Consider the following 26,283-nt stretch of genomic DNA (forward strand, 5'->3'; position numbering starts at 1 on the left):
TCAGCTCAGTGGGGTGCTCGGCAGTAGCTCCACTCCCACATGGCTCCTTCACCCTGGGAAACTCCTTCAAAAGAGAGACTCCAGCCCCTATCCCTTTTAAACCTTAGGGACCATTTTCTACACAGGTTTTATTCTGGGTCCCACAAAAATAAGAAAGTGAAAACGTTTGAACTTGTCTGTGTGGAGAGCAAAGATTGTGGAGTAGCTGAGCAAAAGGAACAGAACAGAGAAATGTGCAGATGATTAGAATCAGAATCAGAAAAGCTTTATTGCCAAGTATGTTTTTTACATATACAAGGAATTTGTCATGGTGTTGTTGGTGCATGTCACACATTCTCTAAATATAAGAAGGATAAAAAGAATATAAACAATATAAGTATAAACATATACACATAGCATGTATTAATAAAGATACAAATATAATGTAAAATAAATTAAGTTAATTAAATTAAATAAGTTAAACAGTAATAAAAAGGAACGGTACAGCAAAGTAAGTACAGTGGCATGTAGAGCCAGAGGTGGGGTGATGATGTGTGTTATTTAAAAACACGTTGAAAGTGTTCAACAATGGAAACCAATTGTTAGAGTTTATTAAATGTAAATTTGGATGTAACATTGCTTTGGAGTTATAAAGATGTGTTCTGTTGTTAATGATAAACTTCTGTTGGAACTGTGCTGAGTCCAGGTTTAATCAAAAGTTGTTGTTTGATGACATCTTTTTATTTAGTGTCTGGTGTCTTTTCTCTCTCTCTATTGTATCTTCTATCATCTCTCCAGACTCTGTCAGGCTGGTGGATGGGACCAGTCTGTGCTCAGGCAGACTGGAGGTGAAGACTAACCAGTCTATCCAGGGCTGGTCCTCAGTGTGTGAAGATGACTTTGACCAGCAGGATGCAGAGGTGGTCTGTAGGGAGCTTGGCTGTGGGCCTCCTTCAGTCCTCCAGGGGGCGCTCTATGGAGAAGAGGAGCCTCCAATGAGGACCAAAGAGTTTCAGTGTGGAGGCAATGAGTCTGCCCTCCTGGACTGTAGAAGCTCAGGCTCAGATAGAAACACTTGCTCCCATGAAACAGTTGTTGGACTCACCTGCTTAGGTAGAAGAGGAGCTGCAGCTTTGATTTGGTTCATTTCTCTTCTAATGAAACTCACCTGATTACTCTCTGTTTTCTTTTCAGAGCCTGATGCTGTCACATTAGAGGAGACAGTTGCTGTGCAGGAACACTGAAGCTGAACAGAGAATGGAGAACAGTGGATCACATTTCTGGGGCCTAAAGGAAGCAGCTGCTGCCTGCAGAGAGTTGGACTGTGGGTCTCCTGTTTCTGTAGCAGAGAGAGAAGAGTCCTCAAACAGATCTGTGTGGCGGATCAGGTCTGACTGTGCTCAGTCTGGATCTGCTCTGAGGGAGTGTGCAACATCATGGTCCTCTTCCTCCCTCCTGGATCTCACCTGCTCAGGTAAGCCCATCAGTGACATCATCTATGACATCTTCTATGACAGTAATGTACCCAGGTTGAGCACACATGCAGCCGCTAGAATAGCAGCAGACTGTCTCCAGCAGCCGTGACAGAGTCTGATGAGCTGCTGCCTCAGTAAATCAGCTGCTGAGTGCATCAGGATATATATGTAGATATGACACATGTCTACTGCTTGAACTAATGATCCCTAAAATCTTAAATGGATAGGGGCTGGACTCCCTACATTGAAGGCGTTTCCCAAAGTGAAGGAGGCAAGTGGAAGTGGAGATACTGGCGAGCCCCCTGCCGAGCTGAACTGCTCAAAATTGTGGCCAGTTGGTCATTGGTGCCTGTTATGATGGCAATCAAAAAACCTGCTGGTAGAAACCAGTTGCTCAGAAGCTACCAAGCTGAAGAAGCAGTCTTATCAGGCTGGTCGCTGGTTTGCCCAGTAGTAACGGGAAGTCAACAGAGTCACTGGAACTGGGGGCAACAGTGACACAGGAACTGGGAGCAACAGAGGCTCCTGTGTATTAAATGTAAATGTTATTTTCAATGTTACTGTTGCTAGGCCTGGCTAGTTAACAATGTCTGTCTCTGTGTTTACATACCTGCTGCTTCAGCCCAACATCTCTGTGTCCTCCTCCATGGACGGGGTCTCTGAGGCCCAGCAGCAGGGGTTCCAGGTGTTCAGGGGCTCCACTTTCACCATCAGCTGCTCCATCCAGCCACAGTACCAAGGAGGCTCCTTCCAGCTCACCTTCACCTCCTCCAACTCAGCACACAACTCCACCCAGCCAGCTGTCAATCACTCTGCCCACTTCCTGTTTCCTGCTGCAGAGCCCGCCCACCAAGGAAGCTACAGCTGTATTTATCACATCTATGTTTTCTCTCATAACTTCTTCTCTGAGAGCCGTTTTCTCTCTCTCACTGTCTCAGGTAAGATGACTGTTTACAGCTTTGTAAAAGATGATTGGTCCAAACTGAGTAAAATGATCAGCTGACGACATGTTGTTCCTGGACTGACGACTGCCATTGTGTTACACAGGTCATGTAATAAACAAAATTATACAAAGTGTATAAATGGCAACAGTAAACAATAAACTGATTATTCTCAGAGGACTTTATAATCTGTGCAACAGGACAGTCTCTGTCGTCAGAGCCTCAATTCAGATAAAGATAACTCCCACAAAGGATATGTGTCCATGTTGAAGTGATTTAAATTTCAGGTCAGTTTGTGGTTAACGGGAGCTGTGTGAGCTGAGTGTGATGTTATGAATGTGTTCCATCAGATCCATCACATCCATCACATCCATCTACTCGAAGGCCTTTTAGTATCATTGGAGTGGTCATCTTCTTGCTGATTCTGTTCTTAGTGATCACTGCCATTTACTTTGGCTGTAAGGTAACACACATCTTGTTTAGACCACAGACTTAAAGCTACATTGTGTAAGAATTACTCCCATCTAACGTTATATCGCAATCAACTCACCACGCAGTATTGCAGCTACGGTAGCCTTCATGCTTCAAAAAGTGAAGGTGTACAAAAGGCCGTCTATCAGCCGTCGTTGTTGGAGTTCATGCGTTCTCTTAATACATTCATGAGTTCATGTTGGAGAGTGGCGTGGACGGGCACGAGCGGGCACGCACGCCACCCGACGGAAAGGAGAGAGAAAGAAAAGGAGACTGCAGCTGTCCGGAGGATAATTAACTAGTTGGGATTTGGTGTGTGCATCCAAAGCAGCGCCAATGTTCACTCTTTTTTCTGATGACGCCGGTCTCTTGCTCTTTTCAATTTCCGTTTTCTTTTTCTGGGTAAAGAAGAAGACTCCTGTTCCTGAAATTTGGATTTTTAATACTTGTGGTCCTCCATGTTTCCTTCTTCAAACTTGCCGGGGCCGGGAAGCTACGATACCCATTAGGAGCAGCTGTGAGTCGAAAACGCGAAAGGCGGAGCAGTATGTCCTGTATGTCCCTTACCGGCTAACGTATTTCAAGATGGCGCATCATTATAGCGCGTCTACCCCAGTTCATGCAAGTGCAAATGTAAAATTCCAAGCTAATAGGAATACTTGAAATTGATGCTGGTGGTCAATATTTATGAAAAAGGACGTTTGTGAATGGCAATACAGATTTTCATAATGAACAACTACAAACGTTACACACTGGGGCTTTAAGCACTGTGTCTGTACTGAAGAGAGGAATTGTGCAGGAAGTCACATCTGTGTGCTGTCATGTCTCTCCAGGCCAGCAGGGGTCAGAAGCCAGACAGACAGAACATTGAACTGGCTGAAAATGACCTGGGTGTTCCTGCAGCTGAAGGAGGGCTTCAGGTTTCTTTGCTGGCTTTTGAGAATTAGACAATGATTGGGTTTACGGATTAGTGACGTATGTAATTGTCATGGCACTCTATCTCCCTTTTGGCTGTTCAGCAAGGCTGTTATGCTGGGAAGGTGAACATACCTAGTCACAAAGCCGCTGTTAGTAGTGATTAAGAGGGACTATTGAGAACAGTTGGGGGACCAGAGTTTGAGGAGAGAGATGTGTCTGATGTTTCAGCTCTATTTTTAACGTACTTACAATCTAAATAAAGGCTTGTGAATATGTAAGCAAACAGACCTTTTTTTCTGTCATAGTATGTTGAAAAATAATGTATTCTAGTTAAAGTAATGTAATTTTTTTTACTTGCCCCCTGGGAACCTCCCTAGAGAGAGAGATGGATGGTTCTTTTCTGTTGAAAAATATAAACATAAAAATCTCTTAAATCAATTTGCTTTAAAAGCATGAACAAAAAACATGTTGTTGTCAAAGCAGTTTACACAAGATTCAAAACCATCACATTAAAAACAGAATTCAGACAGATTCTGGACTGATATCTTAAAATCATAATCTCTCTGTCTCTCTGTCTCTCTCTCTCTGTCTCTCTGTCTCTCTCTCTCTCTCTGTCTCTCTCTCTCTCTCTCTCTTTCTCTCTCTCTGTCTGTCTCTCTCTCTCTGTCTCTCTCTCTCTCTCTCTCTTTTTCTCTCTCTCTCTCTCTCTCTGTCTCTGTCTCTCACTCTGTCTCTCTCTCTCTCTCTTTCTCTCTCTTTCTCTCTCTGTCTGTCTCTCTCTCTGTCTCTCTCTCTCTCTCTCTCTCTCTCTCTCTCTCCCTGTCTCTCTCTATCCCCTCTCTGCTGAGAGAGAAAGAGAGAGGGGGTGGAATCACCGCGGTAGGATGCTGTCAGGTTGCCGTGGTTTCAGCATCTCTTTCCTTGTCTTCCTTGTTTGTGTGCTGCTGAAGGGTGAGTGTGTATATGTGTGTGTGTGTGTGTGTGTGTGTGTGTGTGTGTGTGTGAAAGAGAGAGAGCTGTGATTCCTACAGCTGTGAGGATATCTGACAGAAGGAAGAGTGGAAGAGAGAGGAAGAGAGGAAGGAGGAAAGGAAGAGAGGAAGGACGGAGGTGTTGGAGGGTGGATGTGGATTAACGTTGCCGCAGCGAGTCAACGTTTTCTGTGAGCTGCAGAGATCTGGGATGACGACAGGAAGATTCATTATTCCATCTTCATTTCTGCACAGCTGAAGGAGGGAAGGACGGGGAACAGAAGGAGGAAGGAGACACTGAAGGACACAGTTAAGGAAGGATGGAGGCAGTTTGAGTCCTCGCTGATCCTCCGGTAAGCCTCCTCTCATATCCTTCATCCAGCTTCACTCATTCGTTGTCTGCTCTGACAGTGTCAATAAAGTCTGTTCAAAACACATTTGGCACATCCTTCACACCCTGTTTGTATTTCAAACAGTGGAAGCATCTCATTCCAACATGGCTGCCATCTTGGATCAGACCTGAGAACAAAGTTACACTTAATCTAAAATCATGAAGCCCAGACAGCTCTAAATAAACGGTACGATGAACGATGGTGAACCTGAAAGGTTTTTAATAATCCTCCTGATCAAAAGGTCAAGGTTCAAACAGGAAGTGGCTCTGTGAGATCTCTATTATGATCAGTTCATCTTTGTATTTCTGACCAACAGTAGTTAGTTTTTTTAGATAGACCAGACATCATCCGTTAAACTCTCTGCGGTTTCCTCTTTTTGTTGAAGAAGTGTTTTAATTAATGGTACAACCTGATTGGTCAATACAGCTGACAGACAGTATCCAGGGTCAAAGGTCATCTTCAGAGTTAAACTTTCTCAGAAAGCTCAGATGTTCACAGGAACTCTGTAAAAGCATTTCATTGGACAGGAAACAGGAAAAACATCAAACTAATCTGGATAAAGTTTGAGTTTATTAAATAATGATGTAATAGTGAAGTGCAGTGTGCAGAGAGCAGAGGGAGGACTTTAATTTGTTAGGGTTAGGTTAACATGTGGGTCAGGGTTGGAGAATGGGTTAGGGGGGGATTTATACACTCACTTCAGCAAAGTTAACTGGAAAGAAATATCTTGTTCAGCGTTCTGCTGCACTAGCGTTAGCTGGTAACTTACAGGGAAAGTCTGCAGATTCCCTGTTCTACTGTACATGTAGAATTATTAGAGTTATGTGAATGTCTCCAGCACCTGGAGGTCTGTGTTTGTCTACTGTACATGTAGATGAATGTCTCCAGCACCTGGAGGTCTGTGTTTGTCTACCGTACATGTAGATGAATGTCTCCCGAAAATGCCCGAACATAATCTTAAAAAAAAAAACTTTCCCTCTTTAGCAATTAGCTTAGCACAGCGCCTGGTAAACCATAAACAACACTGGTCGTAGTCGCATCATCCTCCCCAGCGCCAACCTCTTGTCCAAATATGGTCATTGGCTTCATAAAACCAAGATGGCGACGGCCAGAATGCAAACTCACGGCGTCAAAACGTCAGTCCACAAACAGATGGGTTTGTTATTTTGATTATAACACACCTGAATCTATGGTTCTATAGACTCAACATGTAACCTACCATCCAACAGACTTCTGTATGAATAAGCAGTAGTGTGGATCTTTTTGGACACACTAAGCTGTAATTTTCACCGTCACTTCCTGAGAGCTTCCTTGCCGTTGGAGACGCGTAACTATGGTAACCCCTGCTGACCCCCGCTCCAGCAGCTTCGCCAGATATCGCTTAAATTACTGAAGAAGGTGAATAACTAGAGCAACAGTCGCAGGTGAAAATCACAGATTAAATATATGTAAATCAGAGTGTTATTGACATTACAGAGCTGCTTGATTTCTGTCCATTTGTCTGTTATGAACGCTGTCGTTACTACTGCGTTGCGTTGTGGGATGCTGATGCCGACATAGTGTCCTGTGTTTACATACTGTAATATTATACTGCAAATAGTTTGCAACTTGCGTACTATTGGTTTCATACGAAGGTTTCAGACAGATACTAAAGAATGTGTTAGTGTGGACACAACCTCTGCTTCCTCTATGCTTCCTCTCTTCTTCCTCCCCCTCTCCTGGATGCATTACATCATGCTCCCCTGAGAGATGCTGCTGTTGCTAGGTTACGGCCAGCTGACTCTGTTCCATTTTTAGACGGATGCTGAGAGACGGAGAGGTGGGGGAGGGGAAGATAGAGAGAGAAGGGCCTTCTCTGCTATAAGTCTTCAAACACAGATATATTATTATTATTATTACTATGTACTACTACTCTCTATATATATATATATATATATATATATATATATATATATATATATATATATATATATATATATATATTAGGGCTGTCAAAATAACGCGTTCATTTCGATTAATTAATCTGAGAAAAAATAACGCGTTAAAAAAAAATTAACGCAGATGAATCCATTCCATATTGACGTTTGCATACAGACAAAAATCTGGCTCCACTGATATGTCTGCTCTTCTCTCTGCTGCTCTGAAACAGACGTTACAGGAAACACAAACCCAGCTGCATGTGACGCTAGTTAACACTATACTCAACAGCAGCTAACGTTAGCCTACCGCTAGCTAGTTAACACTATACTCAACAGCAGCTAACGTTAGCCTACCGCTAGTTAGTTAACACTATACTCAACAGCAGCTAACGTTAGCCTACCGCTAGTTAGTTAACACTATACTCAACAGCAGCTAACGTTAGCCTACCGCTAGTTAGTTAACACTATACTCAACAGCAGCTAACGTTAGCCTACCGCTAGCTAGTTAACACTATACTCAACAGCAGCTAACGTTAGCCTACCACTAGCTAGTTAACACTATACTCAACAGCAGCTAACGTTAGCCTACCACTAGCTAGTTAACACTATACTCAACAGCAGCTAACGTTAGCCTACCACTAGCTAGTAGCTGATTAAACAGGGTTAAATGCTGACAGCTAACACTAAACGGTGTAAAGTGTGACTGTGTTTTACTGTAGAGGATTCAACACCGGGATGTAACAATCTGCAGCTGGTCGGAGAAACAACACAGACGGTGCGTTCACTGACACTGGTAAACTTCAGCGTCGTGGTGCATTTGAAGTTATTGTAAATGTCCTTTTCCCATCTGATGGTTCAACAGCAGTTTACTAGTGAAATAAGTTATTGTTATACATTATTATTAATCATTTAATGTTGACCATATGGCCTTAGCAATAAACAAGCCGTTCTTTAATGTCACCAACTGTTGTTTATACCTTTTTATTTCTTTTCTTTTTTTCGGTTCAGGCACCGTTAATTATGTATGCGATTCATTTTAATTAATTAATCACAGAGTATGTAATTAATTAGATTGACAGCCCTAATATATATATATATATATATATATTATATACGTGGTGGAATCTAGCTCATAATAATGAAGTAATAATAATAAATCAAATTAATATAGAGTAAACTTAATAGGGTAAACTAAATAAAAACACAGTGTTTTTTTTTTATGAAATATTTGAGATCTTTAAATCATTGAAACCGTCTAAATAATTAGTAGAAATCCCTGTTTAAGTGGAACTGCTAACAACTAAAATACTAAAATACTCGACTGAAGAAACAGTCTGCTAACTGTCTACTACTACTTTAGTAGTCTGGTGTTTACCAGAGATGTGCTCTTTAAATATATCATTCAGCATGAAAACAAACATGAAAACAACTTAATGAATCTCAGTCAACTAAGACCCAAACAGCTGATTAGTCGAGTTATCGTCACCTTCTCGGGGTGCAGCCTGTCTGTTATGGAGTCAGTAATACAATAAACATAAACTAATTTTGTTCTCCCACTTAAAAAGATGAGAGAGGCCTGTAATTTTCATCATAGGTACACTTCAACTATGAGAGACAAAATGAGAAAAAGAAATCCAGAAAATCACATTGTAGGATTTTTAATGAATTGATTTGCAAATTATGGTGGAAAATAAGTATTTGGTCAATAACAAAAGTTCATCTCAATACTTTGTTATATACCCTTTGTTGGCAATGACAGAGGTCAAACGTTTCCTGTAAGTCTTCACAAGGTTTTCACACACTGTTGCTGGTATTTTGGCCCATTCGTTCATGCAGATCTCCTCTAGAGCAGTGATGTTTTGGGGCTGTCGCTGGGCAACACGGACTTTCAGCTCCCTCCAAAGATTTTCTATGGGGTTGAGATCTGGAGACTGGCTAGGCCACTCCAGGACCTTGAAATGCTTCTTACGAAGCCACTCCTTCGTTGCCCGTGCGGTGTGTTTGGGATCATTGTCATGCTGAAAGACCCAGCCACGTTTCATCTTCATTGCCCTCGCTGATGGAAGGAGGTTTTCACTCAAAATCTCACGATACATGGCCCCATCCTTTACACGGATCAGTCGTCCTGGTCCCTTTGCAGAAAAACAGCCCCAAAGCATGATGTTTCCACCCCCATGCTTCACAGTAGGTATGGTGTTCTTTGGATGCAACTCAGCATTCTTTCCCCTCCAAACATGACAAGTTGAGTTTTTACCAAAAAGTTCTATTTTGGTTTCATCTGACCATATGACATTCTCCCAATCCTCTTCTGGATCATCCAAATGCTCTCTAGCAAACTCCAGACGGGCCTGGACATGTACTGGCTTATCAGGGGGACACGTCTGGCACTGCAGGATTTGAGTCCCTGGCGGCGTAGTGTGTTACTGATGGTAGCCTTTGTTACTTTGGTCCCAGCTCTCTGCAGGTAATTCACTAGGTCGCCCCGTGTGGTTCTGGGATTTTTGCTCACCAATCTTGTGATAATTTTGACCTCACGGGGGGAGATCTTACGTGGAGCCCCAGATTGAGGGAGATTATTAGTGGTCTTGTATGTCTTCCATTTTCTTATAATTGCTCCTGTTCTTAATTATAAAAAGGTTTATTATATCAAAGATTCCAGCATCAATTCACAAGCTTCTGCAGGAGCTCGGAGAGACGACCAACCCAATCTTCAAATATTGTCGCTCTGCCTTTTCTTTGTGTGAATTCAGTATATATCCTTTACATTGTAATAACATACGGCGTGATATATGTAAGTATATGATTGGAGTAAGGAACTGACCAATGGATACCTTTTCTTTGGCACAACCCCAAAAACCGGACTCCTCTGTCCTGGGGGCCATTTGTTCATGTTAACAGCCTCCAAATGGCTTCAACACAAGTGGGGCAAAGTTCACGCATCCCCTCACACCAAATCCCAAGTCAAAGTGCAAATGGTCAGATACCACACTCCCACAGTTGATTTCGTCACACCAAGCTGCTTACCTATTGCATATTCAGTCTTCCCAGCCTGGTGCAGGTCTACAATGTTGTTTCTGGTGTCCTTTGACAGCTCTTTGGTCTTGGCCATAGTGGAGTTTGGAGTGTGACTGTTTGAGGTTGTGGACAGGTGTCTTTTATACTGATAACAAGTTCAAACAGGTGCCATTAATACAGGTAACGAGTGGAGGACAGAGGAGCCTCTTAGAAGAAGTTACAGGTCTGTGAGAGCAAGAAATCTTGCTTATTTGTAGGTGACCAAATACTTATTTAATATAGTATTATAGAATAATAAATTCATTAAAAATCCTACAATGTGATTTTCTGGATTTTTTTTTCTCATTTTGTCTCTCATATTTGAAGTGTACCTATGATGAAAATTACAGGCCTCTCTCATCTTTTTAATTGGGAGAACTTGCACAATTGGTGGCTGACTAAATACTTTTTTGCCCCACTGTGTATATATATATATATATGTCTTTGTTAATGTGATTGTTTCTCTCTCAGGTCTTTGGGAAGTCATGACGTCTCAGGAAGACGCATCTTCCTTCAGGAGGTTTTTTCAATACGTGGAGGACAGCGGCCTTCGAACGTACGACGGACTCGTGATCCAAAACGCCTCAGACATCGCCAGAGAGAGCGACCGCATTCGCAACCAGACCAACTGGAACTACCTGCAGGAAAAACACCAGAAGAAGAGACGGCAGGAAGACGCCATCAAGAGGTAGAAAACACCAACGATAAAACCTTAAAATGACGAATTAACACTCCTGAATGTAGAGACAAACTTTACCACACAGAATCACTTCGGAGCACATGCCACAAAAACATCGCTGGGAGGCTAAATGATTCAGCTTTTATTTTGAAATGTAGGTTGCTAGGCCGCTCCCTTCCTGTCTCTTCTTGCAGTCAGAAGGGTAGTTCCTCTGATTTGGGGACAGCTGTTTAGGTCTAAAAACCCTGATTCTCTCTGAGGATCAGCAGCGTCCAGGGTTTGGTTTGTGTCAACGTTTAGCTGCAGCTTCCTCATTTTCACACCGCTGGTTTAGAATAATTACACCCAGTAACCCAAACATGACCCTGGTTTAGAGTAATTACCCTCCCTCCTCCATCCTCCTCCATCCTCCTCCATCCTCCTCCCTCCTCCATCCTCCTCCCTCCCTCCTCCCTCCTCCATCCTCCCTTCTCCCTCCTCCATCCTCCCTCCTTCCTCTTCCATCCTCCTCCCTCCCTCCTCCATCCTCCCTCCTCCATCCTCCATCCTCCCTCCTCCCTCCCTCCTCCATCCTCCCTCCTCCATCCTCCTCCCTCCTCCATCCTCCATCCTCCCTTCTCCCACCTCCATCCTCCCTCCTTCCTCTTCCATCCTCCTCCCTCCCTCCTCCATCCTCCATCCTCCATCCTCCTCCCTCCTCCATCTTCCATCCTCCATCCTCCTTCTGGATCAAGCAAGGAGCGAGTAGAAATCAAATAAGAGACTTGGGAAGCACTAGGTGTGCGAGCCAGAATAAGACTACTAGCCACTAGACCAGCTGTTTGAAGTACAGCAATGTGGAAGCTGGTGGCGTGTGCACTATGATGAGAAGCGTTGTCCTGTAAGTTTCTTCTCCTGGAAGTTTAACAAACATCAGCTACTCAACAGCTGAGAAAAGTTGATGAAGCTCCAGTTCTTCTTGCTTTACTAAGGAACGAACAAATGAAACAAACTTTACTGTTGTAGGAACAAACAGAAAGTTACTGAAGGCACTGCCAAGAGAGACATAAACATAAATGTGGATGAAAAAGCTCAATGAACTTCCTGTGATTGTTCAGAACATGATTATTTTATCCCTCCACCTGTATAAAGTTTAATCAGATTAGTTTTGTTTCATGACACCAACATGAAGCTTGTTTATATTTGATCGTGTTGTGTGATTAGTCAATTAACACTTTTACTAACAACTTTCCATTTGTCCCTGCAGGATTGGTGAAGATGTTGCCATGGCAACAGACGGGGCCTACTCTGGGAAACATTTCAGGATGGGTTTCATGACGATGCCGGCGCCGCAGGACCGTCTGCCCCCCCCCAGTCAGGGCTTCACCGTGCGGTCCCAGTCGCTGCACTCGGTGGGCGGAGCAGACGACGACTCCAACCCCAACAGGAAACAACCTCCGCCCAAACCCAAGAGAGACCCCAACACCAAGCTGAGCAGCAGCTCTGAGACAGTGGACGCTGGCGGCACCAAGAGAGACGCTCAAGAGACCAAAGAGACGCCGGAGCAGGCAGAAGGTGAGAAAAAGGATGCATAAAGGGTTCAGAAATGCCGTCAAAGACTTACAGTAAATGCACCTCAAAGTCCATAAATCAGTCACATGTCGAGATTGGGCCTTAGTGTTTTCAGATTTTAACATCTCTGTCTGTCTGTCTGTTTGTTTCTCTGTTTCTCTGTCTGTCTGTCTGTCTGTCTGTCTGTCTGTAGCTCGAGCTCTCTACAACGAGGACTACAGAAAGATGCCTCCACCCAAACCCAAAAGGAATCCTAACACTCAGCTCAGCACCTCCTTCGATGACTCCTACATCCGTAACCACGGCAACAGGAAGTCTTCCCTTCGATGGGACAAGTCTTCGTCCCAGAGTCAGAGCCCGGCATCGAGAGACACGGATGACGAGGAGCCCGTCTACATCGAGATGGTGGGAAACATCCTGCGGGAGCTGAGCGGACAGGAAGCGGAGGACGAGCAGAGCGAGGCGGTGTACGAGGAGATGAAGTACCCCTTGCTGGACGACTTCCTGCAGGATCCCGCTGCCATCTTGGACCCTGACGCCTGGGCAGCCCGCAGCTCGCTCTGCGACATCCCACCGCCTTTCCCCAACCTGCTGACGCACCGTCCGCCACTGCTTGTCTTCCCCCCCGCTCCCGCTCAGTGCTCCCCCAACTCAGACGAGTCCCCGCTCACCCCGTTAGACGTTACCCGGCTGCCCGTCATGGACAACGTCTCATACAGCAAGTCAGGTGGCACCGAACCCCCGCAGAGCTCCACGCAGCACCGCAAGGAGAAGGACCGAGACCGAGAACGAGAACGGGACAGAGACAGAGACAAAGATCTGCCCTCCACCCACACCATCACGTCCTCTGGCCGCTCGTCAGCTCCGCCCCTCCCGTCCAACCTCTACAAGTCTACTGGCTCCGCCCACAGTGGCCATGGTTACCCTCGTAGCCAATCAGCGTGTCCGTCTCCGGTCAGCATGGGTCGCTCTCTGACTCCTCTGAGTCTGAAGAGACCTCCGCCGTACGATGCTCTGATGGCCGGAGGAAGCATGCCCCGCTCCTCCTCCTCCTCGTCTTCATCCTCTCACAGGGCCGGGGAGGGAGGGGCTAGACTCAGTAACTCCTCCTCCACCCACGGCTCCATGCAGAATGTGGCGATGAGGTCCCAGACTCCCACCAGTCCATTGGACGAACTCAACAACGTGTTTACGTCGGGTCGACCAGCAAGAAAGAAAGGAGCAGGCAGGAAGAGCCGCGGCAGCGAAGGTAAACAGTTTTATATCAGTTTAAATCAGTTTTATATCCGTTTTATATCAGTATTACATTAATGCATTCTCATTAACCAGTTTGTGTGATCTCGTACGAAATTACAGCGGCCCCCAGCCTGTCACATGACAGCTAGATTTAGTACCTTTACAGTTCAATTTAGCCAAGAAAAGGTGACAATTCCTTTAGAATAAATTCACAACACAAGTTGGATATAAAAGAGATTCTCAGAGAACTTACTGCTGTAAATTGTACAAGCATGAAGCAACCATTAGATATTTTTCATAGTGCACCAGCTTAATGTTTACATCATAAACTGAGCCCCAAAAAGTTTGTTTAAAGGACTTTTTACTGAACAGAACTTACATGACAGTCATTAACAAACTGTTGACTACAGGCAGAGAGAAGATAGATAGATAGATAGATAGATAGATAGATAGATAGATAGATAGATCTAGATCTTTATTGTCAGTGTATGCAGTACAACGAAATTCTGTTGGAGCCATCCTCTCCAAAGCACATTCTCACCCAAAAACATTTCGCACATACACATTCAGTCCATGTTCTCAATACTAAGCTAGAAAACAGTAAACACAGCAGTTATTGCACAGAGTCCGATTGCACTGAGGGGGTAAGGGATGTGTGTATGTTTTTTTATGTTTGTATGTGTGTATGAGTTCTGTAATATGTTCACAGCTCTGGGGAAGAAGCTGTTCCGAAGTCTTTGTGGGTGTGCTGGGGGTTCTTAGTCTGCCTGAGGGGAGGGTGCTGAAAAGGGAGTGTCCGGGGTGTAAGGTGTCCTGCCTGATTTTTGTGGGCCGTGTGAGAAGACGGCTTGAGTATATTTCAATCAGGTTTGGTAAGGGGTAGCCAATGATCCTCAGCCGTCTTGACAACCCGCTGCAGGTCCTTTCTTTCTGCTGCTGTGCAGCTGGAGTGCCACATGGTGCAGCAGTATGTCAGGGTGCTCTCAATTGTGCAGAGGTAGAAGCGTGTCAGAAGTTCCTGAGGGAGCCCATTGCATTTCAGGGTCCTCAGGAAGAACATCTGCTGGGCTTTTTTAATGGTGTGGGAGGTGTTCTGGCTCCAGGTTAGATCCTCCACTATGTGCACTCCCAGGAACTTAAAGCCTGCCACCCTCTCCACCTCCTCCCTGTTGATACACAGTCCATTGTGGTTTGTTTTGTTCCTTCTGTAGTCAATTATTATTTCTTTAGTTTTATTGGTGTAGAGGTTGAGGTTGTTTTCCCTGCACCAAGTTGACAGGGTCTGGACCTCTTTCCTGTGGGCTTGATTGCTTCATTGTTGTCTGATATGAGTCCCACTATGGTTGTGTCATCTGCAAATTTGATGAGGGTGTTGGAGTTGTGGGAGGGGGTGCAGTCGTGGGTGAAGAGCGAGTAAAGGGCTGGACTAAGGTCGCAACCCTGGGGGACGCCGGTGTTGAGAATAATGCTAGAGGAGGTGTGATGGCTGATCCTGACGCACTGGGGTCTATTGGTGAGGAAATCTTTAATCCACTGGCAGAGAAGGTTTCCCAGACCCAGTGTTTGTAGTTTGTTGATCAATTTGTCTGGATTGATGGAGTTGAATGCAGAGCTGTAGTCAATGAATAGCATCCTAACATAACTGTTGGGGGTTTCCAAGTGTGTGAGGACTGTGTGCAATGCTATGGAGATGGCGTCATCAGTGGATCTGTTGGTCATATATGCAAATTGGTGTTGATTGAGGTCAGGAGGGATGCGGGCCTTAATGTGGGGCAGTACCAGTCTCTCAAAGCATTTCATGATCACCGGCGTGAGAGCCAACGGCCGGTAATCATTCAGGCTTGTGATGGCTGAGGTTTTGGGTACAGGGATTATGGTGGTTTTTAGACAGGTGGGGACTGTGGCTTACTGTTGCTCTGTTTGTAGCCAGTAATGTTCCTTACACCCTGCCACATTGCATGGGGGTTGTTGTCATTGAAGTTGTCCTCAATGCGTTGTTGTTGTATTTCTGCTTTGCAGATGTGATGCCTTTGTGTAGGTTGGCCCTCGCCCTCCGGTACTCCTCCCTGTCCCCTGATCTCAGCTCTGTGTCCCAGGCTTTGAGCAGCTCCCTCACCCTGTTGTTAAACCAGGGCTTCTGGTTGGGGAGCACTTTAATTTGCTTCTTTGTTGTTGCAATGTCCGTGCAGAAGTTGATGTAGGAGAGGACTGTGGAGTTGTGGTGCTCAATGTCTGTATGTTCAAAGAGCTCCCACCTGGTGTCATCAAAGCAGTCCTGCAGGGCTGAGGAGGCTTCGGCTGTCCAGAGCTGCACTGTCTTTACCTGAGGTTTGGTCCTGCTGATGATGGGCTTGTAGGCTGGTGTCAGGAGCAGGGATCGATGGTCAGACTGTCCAAGATGAGGTTGTTCTTATTTTTAATGTTCACATTCTTGTAAAATTATTCAGGTTAGTGTGGTTGAAAACCCCTGCCACTATAAATATGCTCTGCTCTGCGGGTGTATGTTTTGCTGCTTGTGTATGGCATCATGTAGCTTACCCATGGCTATTTTAGCATTAGCTCTGGGGTGTACATAGACAGCAGTGATAAAGACAGATGCAAATTCCCTAGGCAGATAGAAAGGCCTGCATTTCAGCATCAGGAACTCCAAATCCGGGCAGCAATATCTCTCAATAGCAATAGTGTCTGTGCACCAACTGTTGTGGATGTATGCACACATGCCTCCTCCTCTTGAGTTACCAGAGTCGGCTGTGCGGTCTGCACAGTAGAGGGAGCGGCCTGCTAGCTCCACGGCTAGGTCAGGGATGTTGTCATGCAGCCAGGTCTCCATTATCACCATAATGCAGCAGTCCAAGCGGTTATTGGTAAACTTTACGTCGTCCAGTTTGTTAACGAGGGAGCGGGCATTGGCGAGGAAGATGCTGGGCACCGCAGGTTTGTGCGGGCATTGTCATAGCCTAGCCTGGATGCCGGCTCGCTTACCCCGCTTCTGCTTCCTCTCACATCTCTGCCTGCGTCGCCTCTCTGGGTCTGTTGATCTTTCCTGTGATCTCGATGTCCATCGTAATTTCCAGTGGAATAGATCCGGAGTCACTGGGTGCGCGTCCAAAACAACAGTCCTTCAGACACAAGATTTCTGTTTGTGTGTAGGTTATAATTTTTCTAAAGCTGCTATCGCAGAGGAAGCTCCGGGTTGCTGCGACTATGCACATCGACATCTTGCTGTGTGTCACTCTTGGCATGCTTCTGTCATGAATGACAATGCTTGGCGCTTTTCACATATTAGTTCTTGTTAGCTAAGCGAAGACGTCTCTCCCTCAGTTTCTGTAGGTTCATATCATATGCTGTGGTAGAGGCTTGTTCTCCATTGGTCACGATTCCGTGACAGTGTTGTCCATCTCTCAGGTTTTATGTCAAAGTCTATGAGATCTCTCTTTAACACATCGCGTCATGGTGGATCCCAGATAGGTAAACTTTTCCACATCCTTGAGAGTTATGGCTGTGACATGGTGACAGTTTTCTTCAGGCTGATGGTAAGCCCGAACTGGTCACATGATTTAGCAAAGCTGTCAAGTAAGGTCTGGAGCTGTTCTGGAGATGATGCAAAGAGAGCAGCATTTTCAGCATAGAATAGTTATCGGTTAACAAACTGCTGTGTTTTGGTTTTCGCCTTGAAGCGGGCCAAGTTGAATACGTTTCCATCATCTCGGGATAGTAATGAGACTCCTGTGGTGTTATCATAGACAGTTAAAGATCTGCACAAAGGGAAGCCGAGACCAGTGAAGTATATTATAAGCACTTTTTCGGTGATGGCTGAGCATTACTGCGCAGCCTCAAACTGAGCTTGAAGACGTAGATGTGACGTGAGCAACCTGTCTGAAAGTTGGAAGTCTTCTGGTAGCTGTGCCAAGAGAAATCTCAATCATTCCCAATCTTGCAGAGACGGAGAGTGTAGGTATATGTAAGGAGATAACATAGGCACAGGCTAATTATTGATCACTAAAATGCTAGTTAACATTAGTAATTAATTAGTAACTTAAACAGCTAATGTAAGTCGAAACTGCCTGCGAGCTTCTCCTGTACTGTACGGTAATTCCTCTACTATGCGAAAGTAAGTCGCGTGGTTATGACACAATTGTTAGCCTATTTTTATAAAAACGTCTGCTATGGAGCCATAATGTGAGAAACAAGGTAATGGAGCCTTTTATACATTGCCGTGTTACTTTAGAAATAAACAACGGACAAATAGAGTCTTTAAACACCAGATGTAAAGGTATTCTCTGTCAAAGTGGCGCCAAACTGAATGGCAGTCAATGGGATGCTAACGGCGGGTGATGGATTGAAACAACAAAATGGCTCCATAGGAGCTATGCTTTGTGGACGCTCGCTTACCCCCTTGGGTGTTATGTATATCTTTGTAGGCTTTCTGGAATACATATGAAAAATATATGCCGAAGAGTGTAGGCGCCACCAAAAAATGATGGTCATTAAGTGACGTGGTGTAAGATGGTTTTGAATTAAAACACTTGTGGGACATGAACATCCGTTTTCTTGGGTGAAAGTCTTGTGTTTTCTCCTTAACTTCTTCAGGACATGAACACCTGTTTCCTGGGTGAAAGTCTTGTGTTTTCTCCTTAACTTCTTCAGGCTATGAACACCTGTTTCCTGGTGAAAGTCTTGTGTTTTCTCCTTAACTTCTTCAGGCTATGAACACCTGTTTCCTGGGTGAAAGTCTTGTGTTTTCTCCTTAACTTCTTTTTTCTGTATTGTACAGGTTCTCGTACATTCTTTTTCCCATATTTGCTTTAGGTTCTGCTAGTTCTCTGTCTCTGTTTGAAGTTGTCTGTCTTACACATTGATTTCTGTTTTCTTCTGTGGAAATAATGCAGAGGGATTAGCTGTCTCATCCTGTCTCTCTCTCTGTCTCTCTCTGTTTGTCTCTCTCCTGTCTATCTCTCTCCTGTCTCTCTCTCTCTCTCTGATGTCTCTCTCTCTCTCTCTCTCTCTCTCTCTCTCTCTCTCTCTCTCTCTCTGTCTGTCTCTCTCTCTGTTTGTCTCCTGTCTGTTTGTCTCCTTTCTGTCTGTAGGAGACTCCAGGTCTCTGCCCAGACACCATAGTAAGGACAGAGAGGGACAGTCTAGTCCAGTTTCCAGCCGGATGGGTCGGTCGTCTGTCAGCCCGACCATGATGCTGTCCGGAGGAGGTTAGTCCGTCAACAAAGACTCTATAGGGAAAGATACAGAGTATATATATATATATATATATATATATATATATATACATAAGGGATTCACTGAATCCAGGATTCAGGTTCGGATTCGGCCGAATATTGGGCTTTTTGACGGGATTGGGTTTCTGCCGAACCTTAGAATTTTTTCCCCCTTAACCGAACCCTGCGCTTGGACTACACGCGCTATGCTGGTTGGCGTAATGACGGCGCCGTTGATTACGGAAAGGTGTGTATGTAGGTTCAATGCAGTAGGTTGTGAGAAAGTGAAAATTGAACTTGCGAGCAGAAAAAGTGCCGCCCAGCAGCACCCCCAACCAAAAGAAGGTGACCCAAGCCGAGCCACATGCCCAACCCGATATGCCGACCTGTCCTGCGGTGGCAAGGACCCTAAACAACACACAACATCGCCATTGCCAAAACACCTGCGCATGACACATCCAAAAGAATACGAGCCGCGCATGAAGGAATCTACAGACAGCAGCCAAAACGAAGCAACCCCAGGTATGGCAAGAAGGACAGTCACAGCTAAAAACTGGTGTTAACTAGACAGTGCCTCTCCCGGCCTGTCAGCTGTTCTCTCTGTAAATGAGTCTCCCTACACTGGGAGCGGAGCGACCGAACAGGCAGCTGCTGCTTGTTAGCTAACGTTAGCTTTCTAATTTCACAACCCCCCCCCCAACATACCTTCATCATACATTGATTAGCGAAAATTTGCCAAACAAAATTGTCACTCATCTGGCGATAGCGATGTGCTTTTCTACGATGTGAAAAGAGCATGTGAATTCAACATTAAGTTGTTACATTTAACTACTTTACAGGCTGTGGACTGTGTTAATGGACTGAGGATGGGAGGAGGATTCTGTATTCGGTTTCGGATTCGGCAGAATCTTAACCAGTGGATTCGGTATTCGGCCGAACCCTAAAAGTCTGGATTTGGTACATCCCTAAAATACATATATAATGTATTGTGTTGATGTAAATAATAATAATCTGATCTGCAGATTCAAAGAGTCCACTTGGCCGTTCGGCTTCGACGTCCGGAGTTCCTTCACCCCAACGCCATCTACACCCTGCTCTCAGCCAGGTACCTGTCTGTCTGTATACCTGTCTTTGGCTCTGTCTGTCTGTCTGTCTGTATACCTGTCTTTGTCTATCTGTCTGTCTGTATACCTGTCTTTGTCTCTGTCTGTCGGTCTGTCGGTCTGTCTGCCTGTCTTTATACCTGCTTGTCTGTCTGCCTTTCTGTCTATATAACTGAGACACAGACAGCAGTTTGATTTAAAACAGAAAAGTAAAGAGATGTATACTTCTCGCAGGATTCATCTGAACGACAGAACGTAAAACGTTTAACAGATGAACAGAAGCTTCCACCATCAGCTGACTCAACTCTAAACAACTTTTAACAAGTTAACAAAGTGTTTTCTTACTTCCTAATATCAGTTTTGTGTAAAATATTTGGTGTTTAAATGTTATGTTGTAAATGTTCTTTGTGTTTTGTGTTATCATGAACTCTGAATACATTAAAATAATCTGTAGATCTTTAAAGTGAAGTAATAATGTAATACTAACAGAGTAACATTACTGATCTAACATTAAACTAACATTAAACTATCATTAAACTAACATTAAACTAACAATAAACATAAAATCAAACACGGATTGAACTCACAAAGAAGCACTTTAATAGATTCAATCTCATTTAAACCTTTATTAACACTAATAAAGCTCACCTAACCCTAACTCCACCTGCCCCTCATTAACCCCGCCTGTCATCATCTGCCTCCGTCCCTTAATACTGTAGCCCTGCCCGTTTATGGTTCCCCCACCATGTGCATGGTAGCCCTGCCCGTTTATGGTTCCCCCACCATGTGCATGGTGGCTCCGTCTCAAACGGTGCAGCGTTCACACTACGAGCGATGAAGCTACATAATGGTCACAGCGCTGCAAGCTTCATTTTCACAGTCATTGTTGAAGTGTCTCGTTGGTGCTTTGCCGAGTCAACGTAGTAGGGTCAATAATCTGGTGTCTAGCGCACTGAATGGCGCAGATCCTCTGGTGTCTGAAACGGACGTATTCTCATGAACGGGGTCGTATGATATCGTACATAAATGTGTACACACCAAAACATAATATTATGTACAAAACATGGCTGCCCACGAGCTCCATGATGCTGAGTGGCGGTTGCTGGTTGTGTTTAGCTGCTACAGAGCTCCATTACAGCTCGGTCATATCAACAGTTAGTAGATGTGTTTAGTAGCTACAGACCTCCATCACAGCTCGGTCGTATCATCAGATAGTAGATGTGTTTAGCCGCTACAGACCTTCATCACAGCTCGGTCATATCAACAGTTAGTAGATGTGTTTAGTAGCTACAGACCTCCATCACAGCTCGGTCGTATCATCAGATAGTAGATGTGTTTAGCCGCTACAGACCTTCATCACAGCTCAGTCGTATCAACAATTAGTAGATGTGTTTAGCCGCTACAGACCTTCATCACAGCTCGGTCATATCAACAGTTAGTAGATGTGTTTAGCTGCTACAGAGCTCTGCAACGCTGGCTACGGTGCTCTGCATGGTGCTCGGTTGTTTCAGCTTTAGTTGGTTCAGTTACCCGAGAATAGGGGTCTGTGAGCCGAGGTACAGAGCACCATGAGCTGCAGGTAATTTTGGCAGAGATTACAGTTAAGTTTAGACACCAAAACGACTAGTTAAGTTTAGTAAAAAGGTTGTGATCGTATAGTTTACAGGAACAGGCTGCTGAAAATTACGCTTTCATCTACAGTATGTTTTGGCTTTTTTTGACATTTTGTCACTTTTCCCAAAGTTTTTTTTTTTTATTGTTTTTGTAATTTTTTGCACATTTTTTGTTGCTTTTTAGATTTTTACCAAAGCTTCAAATCACAGAAAATGGTATTCGGGACATCAGCGGCTTGAACAAACTTAAAAAGCTAACAGCTAACCTATGTAACGTGTAGCGAGATTTAAAGAGATGATACCCAACCTTACATTGCAGAACATCACGCCCGTCAAGAGACGATACCCAACCTTACACTGCAGCATATCACACCCGTAAAGAGAGTCCGTCACGCAGTGACAGCAGTTTATAGCTTCATGTCAACAGTTTCCATTGAAAATTACGTGCAGCATGTTGCTAGCGCCGCTCGTAGTGTGAACATGATGTCAGAGAAATGAGAACCTTCATTTTTAAGCACGTTCTTGTTCTTCGTTTCAAATAAAAAACACAAGTTTGTTCGACTCTCTCTAATGATGTACATTCATATTAAATCTGTACATTTGTGTGTTAATGTTTGTCGAAGAATCTCTTACAATAAAATATTTAACTTAATCAAACACCGGACTGAAACTTCAGTGTGAAAACTTACTTTTGCTTTCTGCTTCTGGTCTGATTCAAATCTATTTCACATTAGGTCAGTTCAGTTCAATTTTATTTACAAAAGTTTAAAGGCAAGAACAATCATAAGACATAATATATGTAAAGTAGTGGAAGCTTGTGTAAAGGGGCCAGACACTAGCAAATGATGAACTGAATTATGTGTACTATCATATTGTTTGGATAAAAAGGAACATGTATTATACAATAATATTTACAATGTAAGATTGTTATTATCATATAAATGTAAATAAAGTCAGTGTGAGTGCTCTGTGTGACAGGAAGTGATTGTTATATCTGGACTTTTTAACAGATGCATCACTTTGTGCAGCATGCCGGTTAAATAATTCACATTCACAAACCGTACAGCCATGTGTATTAATGTGTCCACCATCAGGTCTGTCCACACATACTTCATATCAATTAATAACTTGCAAATACACAAATGGATCAATGGTACGCTGACCCTGTTTGTCTTTGCTTGTCCTGCACAAACAGTGAACACACACTAATGAACACAGTTCATGAAAAGTTAGATTTGTCTGTCTGTCTCTCTTTCTGTCTGTCTGTTTCTCTGTCTGTCTCTCTGTCTCTCTGTCTGCCTGTCTATCCATCTGTCCATCCGTCTGTCTGTCCGTCTGTCTGTCCGTCCATCTGTCCGTCTGTCCGTCTGTCTGTCTGTGTCTGAAACAAGCTTTTTTCCTCAAAAGGTTTTTTAGACTGCTGTGTTATTGGTACAGATGAATCATCTTATCAAGTGTGTTTTCAGAGTTTCAATTGGCAGATATTTGTATTTATTACAAGCAAGAGACACCTTGTATTCATTGGTTTTTTTGTGGTTTTTGTGGCCTTTTTTCCAGTGAATCTCTAGTCTAAACTGGACTTTACGAACACAGTAAATCCTGCAGGTTTTAATTTTGGATCAGCGCTGACAACTGTAAAGAAATCTGCAGATTCTGTTTGGGTGTGGAGATGGAGGATGATGAATGGTGACAACACATTCTCACTACCATAGCGTTGTGTGACTTTGGCGTTTGTTACTGAAGCAAAAAGTCTCCTTTAGCATCATATTTACACAGGCTTCTTCGGGACTCTTGGCATCACTTTTAGACGCTCTGGGTTAGGACGTAGGTTACACTGACATGCGGCACAAGAACAGGACATGAACCCCAGTCTCTATACTCTCTACTGTGTTCTCTCTACTGTTGTCTCTCTACGTACTACTCTCTTCTGTTGTCTCTCTTTATACTACTCTCAACTGTTGTCTCTCTACATACTACTCTCTACTGTTGTTTCTCTTCATACTACTCTCTACTCTCTACTGTTGTCACTCTACATACTTTTCTCTACTGTTGTCTTTCTACATACTACTCTCTACTGTTGCCACTCTTCACACTACGCTCTACTGTTGTCTCTCTACATACTATTCTCTACTGTTGTCTTTCTACATACTACTCTCTACTGTTGTCTCTCTACATACTACTCTCTACTGTTGTCTCTCTACATACTACTCTTTACTGTTGTCTCTCTACATACTACTCTCTACTGTTGTATCTCTTCATACTACTCTCTACAGTTGTCTAGATACATAATATACTGTTGTCTCTCTACATACTACTCTCTACTGTTGTCTCAACATACTACTCTCTACTCTCTACTGTTGTCTCTCTACATACTCTCTACTGTTGTATCTCTACATACTGTGGTCTCTCTACATACTACTCTCTACTGTTGTCTCTCTACATACTCTCTACTGTTGTATCTCTACATACTGTGCTCTCTATACATACTACTATATACTGTTGTTACTCTTCATACTACTCTCTACTGTTGTCTCTAAACATACTACACTCTACTGTTGTCTCTCTACATACTAATCTCTACTGTTGTCACTCTTCATACTACTCTCTACGGTTGACTCTCTACATACTACTCTCTACTGTTGGCTCTCTACATACTACTCTCTAGTGTTGCCACTCTTCACACTACTCTCTACTGTTGTCTCTCTACGTACTTTCTCTACTGTTGTCTCTCTACATACTACTCTCTACTGTTGTCTTTCCACATACTACTCTCTACTGTTGTCTCTCTACATACTACTTCCTACTGTTGTCTCTCTACATACTACTCCCTACTGTTGTCTCAACATACTACTCTCTACTGTTGTCTCTCTACATACTACTCTCTACTGTTGTCTCTCTACATACGACTCTCTACTATTGTCTCTCTACATACTACTCTCTACTGTTGTCTCTCTACATACTACTCTCTACTGTTGTCTCTCTACATACTACTCTCTACTGTTGTCTCTCTTCATACTACTCTCTACTGTTGTCTCTCTACATACTACTCTCTACTGTTGTCTCTCTACATACTTCTCTCTACTGTTGTATCTCTTCATACTACTCTCTACAGTTGTCTTGATTCATAATATACTGTTGTCTCTCTACGTACTACTCTCTACTGTTGTATCTCTACATACTACTCTCTACTTTTTTCTCAACATACTACTCTTTACTCTCTACTGTTGTCTCTCTACATACTGTTGTCTCTCTACATACTACTCTCTACTGTTGTCACTCTACATACTACTCTCTACAGTTGACTCTCTACATACTACTCCCTACTGTTGTCTTTCTACATACTACTCTCTACTGTTGTCTCTCTACATACTACTCCCTACTGTTGTCTCTTTACATACTACTCTCTACTGTTGTCTCTCTACATACTACTCTCTACTGTTGTCTCTCTACATACTACTCTCTACTGTTGTCTCTCTACATACTACTCTCTACTGTTGTCTCTCTACATACTACTCTCTACTGTTGTCTCTCTACATACTACTCTCTACTGTTGTCTCTCTTCATACTACTCCCTACTGTTGTCTTTCTACATACTACTCTCTACTGATGTCTCCCTACTGTTGTCTCTTTACATACTACTCTCTACTGTTGTCTCTCTACATACTACTCTCTACAGTTGACTCTCTTCATACTACTCCCTACTGTTGTCTTTCTACATACTACTGTCTACTGTTGTCTCTTTACATACTACTCTCTACTGTTGTCTCTCTACATACTACTCTCTACTGTTGTCTCTCTTCATACTACTCCCTACTGTTGTCTTTCTACATACTACTCTCTACTGTTATCTCTCTACATACTTCTCCCTACTGTTGTCTCTTTACATACTACTCTCTACTGTTGTCTCTCTTCATACTACTCTCTACTGTTGTCTTGTTATCTGACACGGACTAAGCTTGTCTTATGAGTTTGGCGTGAGAATGGACTGCAACAAGGGATGGCAAGAGTCCCGACCCAGAGCGTCTAAATATGACGCTAAAGGAGACTTTTTGCGCAATAACAAACACTAAACGCACCTGACCAAGCGTAGGTATTTTACAATTTGGGAGTGAGAATGTGTTGATGGTGATGATGGATGATGATGTATTAGTAACATGTTGATGTTCCAGATGCCGTGGCTCTGTGGAGACGCCACCATGATGGAGACCATAGAGAAGAAAAGGTTTCTGTGTCGAGAGATCAAAGCTCGCCAGCGTCCAGAGAAGAATCTGTGCAAACAGGACAGCATGCCCATCCTGCCCAGCTGGAAGAGGAAGCAGCCGCCACCGTACTCTGCTCCGCCCAGCGCCTCCGGACACACCAGCGGACACACCACCACCGTGTTCTGGGACACTGCTATCTGAAGCCAACGTGTTCTGTGACACTGCTATCTGAAGCCACCGTGTTCTGCAACACTGCTATCTGAAGCCTCCGTGTTCTGGGACACTGCTATCTTAAGCCAACGTGTTCTGTGACACTGCTATCTGAAGCCACCGTGTTCTGGGACACTGCTATCTGAAGCCACCGTGTTCTGGGACAATGCTATCTGAAGCCAACGTGTTCTGGGACACTGCTATCTGAAGCCAATGTGTTCTGGGACACTGCTATCTGAAACCACAGTGTTCTGGGACAACGCCATCTAAGGCTACATTTACACTGCTACGTTTTGGTTTAAAAAGGAATATCTTCTGCCAAGTTTCCCCCTCTCATTCCCCCTGCTCTGGTGTTTCCC

At 43.9% G+C, this 26,283-nt stretch overlaps 1 protein-coding gene and 1 pseudogene across 1 annotated transcript; both read left to right on the forward strand.

Moving 5' to 3' along the window:
- The first annotated feature begins 650 nt into the window (after positions 1-650).
- LOC144513489 (uncharacterized) lies at positions 651-3,813 on the forward strand (annotated as a pseudogene).
- Positions 3,814-10,605: 6,792 nt separating this feature from the next.
- Positions 10,606-25,915, forward strand: nyap2a (neuronal tyrosine-phosphorylated phosphoinositide-3-kinase adaptor 2a). Its single transcript, XM_078244569.1, has 6 exons — positions 10,606-10,808; positions 12,046-12,353; positions 12,544-13,599; positions 18,674-18,790; positions 19,819-19,901; positions 25,682-25,915. The coding sequence occupies exons 1-6, from the start codon at positions 10,606-10,608 to the stop codon at positions 25,913-25,915; spliced, it is 2,001 nt and encodes a 666-aa protein (XP_078100695.1).
- Positions 25,916-26,283: the final 368 nt, after the last annotated feature.

This window comes from Sander vitreus, unplaced genomic scaffold, assembly GCF_031162955.1.
Source record: "Sander vitreus isolate 19-12246 unplaced genomic scaffold, sanVit1 ctg262_0, whole genome shotgun sequence".
NCBI classification, from domain to species: Eukaryota; Metazoa; Chordata; class Actinopteri; order Perciformes; family Percidae; genus Sander; species Sander vitreus.

Excerpts from the sequence above, each read along its gene's own strand:
- nyap2a (XM_078244569.1), top strand. The coding sequence starts at position 10,606 with ATGACGTCTCAGGAAGACGCATCTTCCTTCAGGAGGTTTTTTCAATAC. Across the intron at positions 10,809-12,045 it reads CAGGAAGACGCCATCAAGAG|GATTGGTGAAGATGTTGCCA; the intron begins GTAGAAAACACC and ends TTGTCCCTGCAG. Across the intron at positions 13,600-18,673 it reads GAAGAGCCGCGGCAGCGAAG|GAGACTCCAGGTCTCTGCCC; the intron begins GTAAACAGTTTT and ends TTCTGTCTGTAG.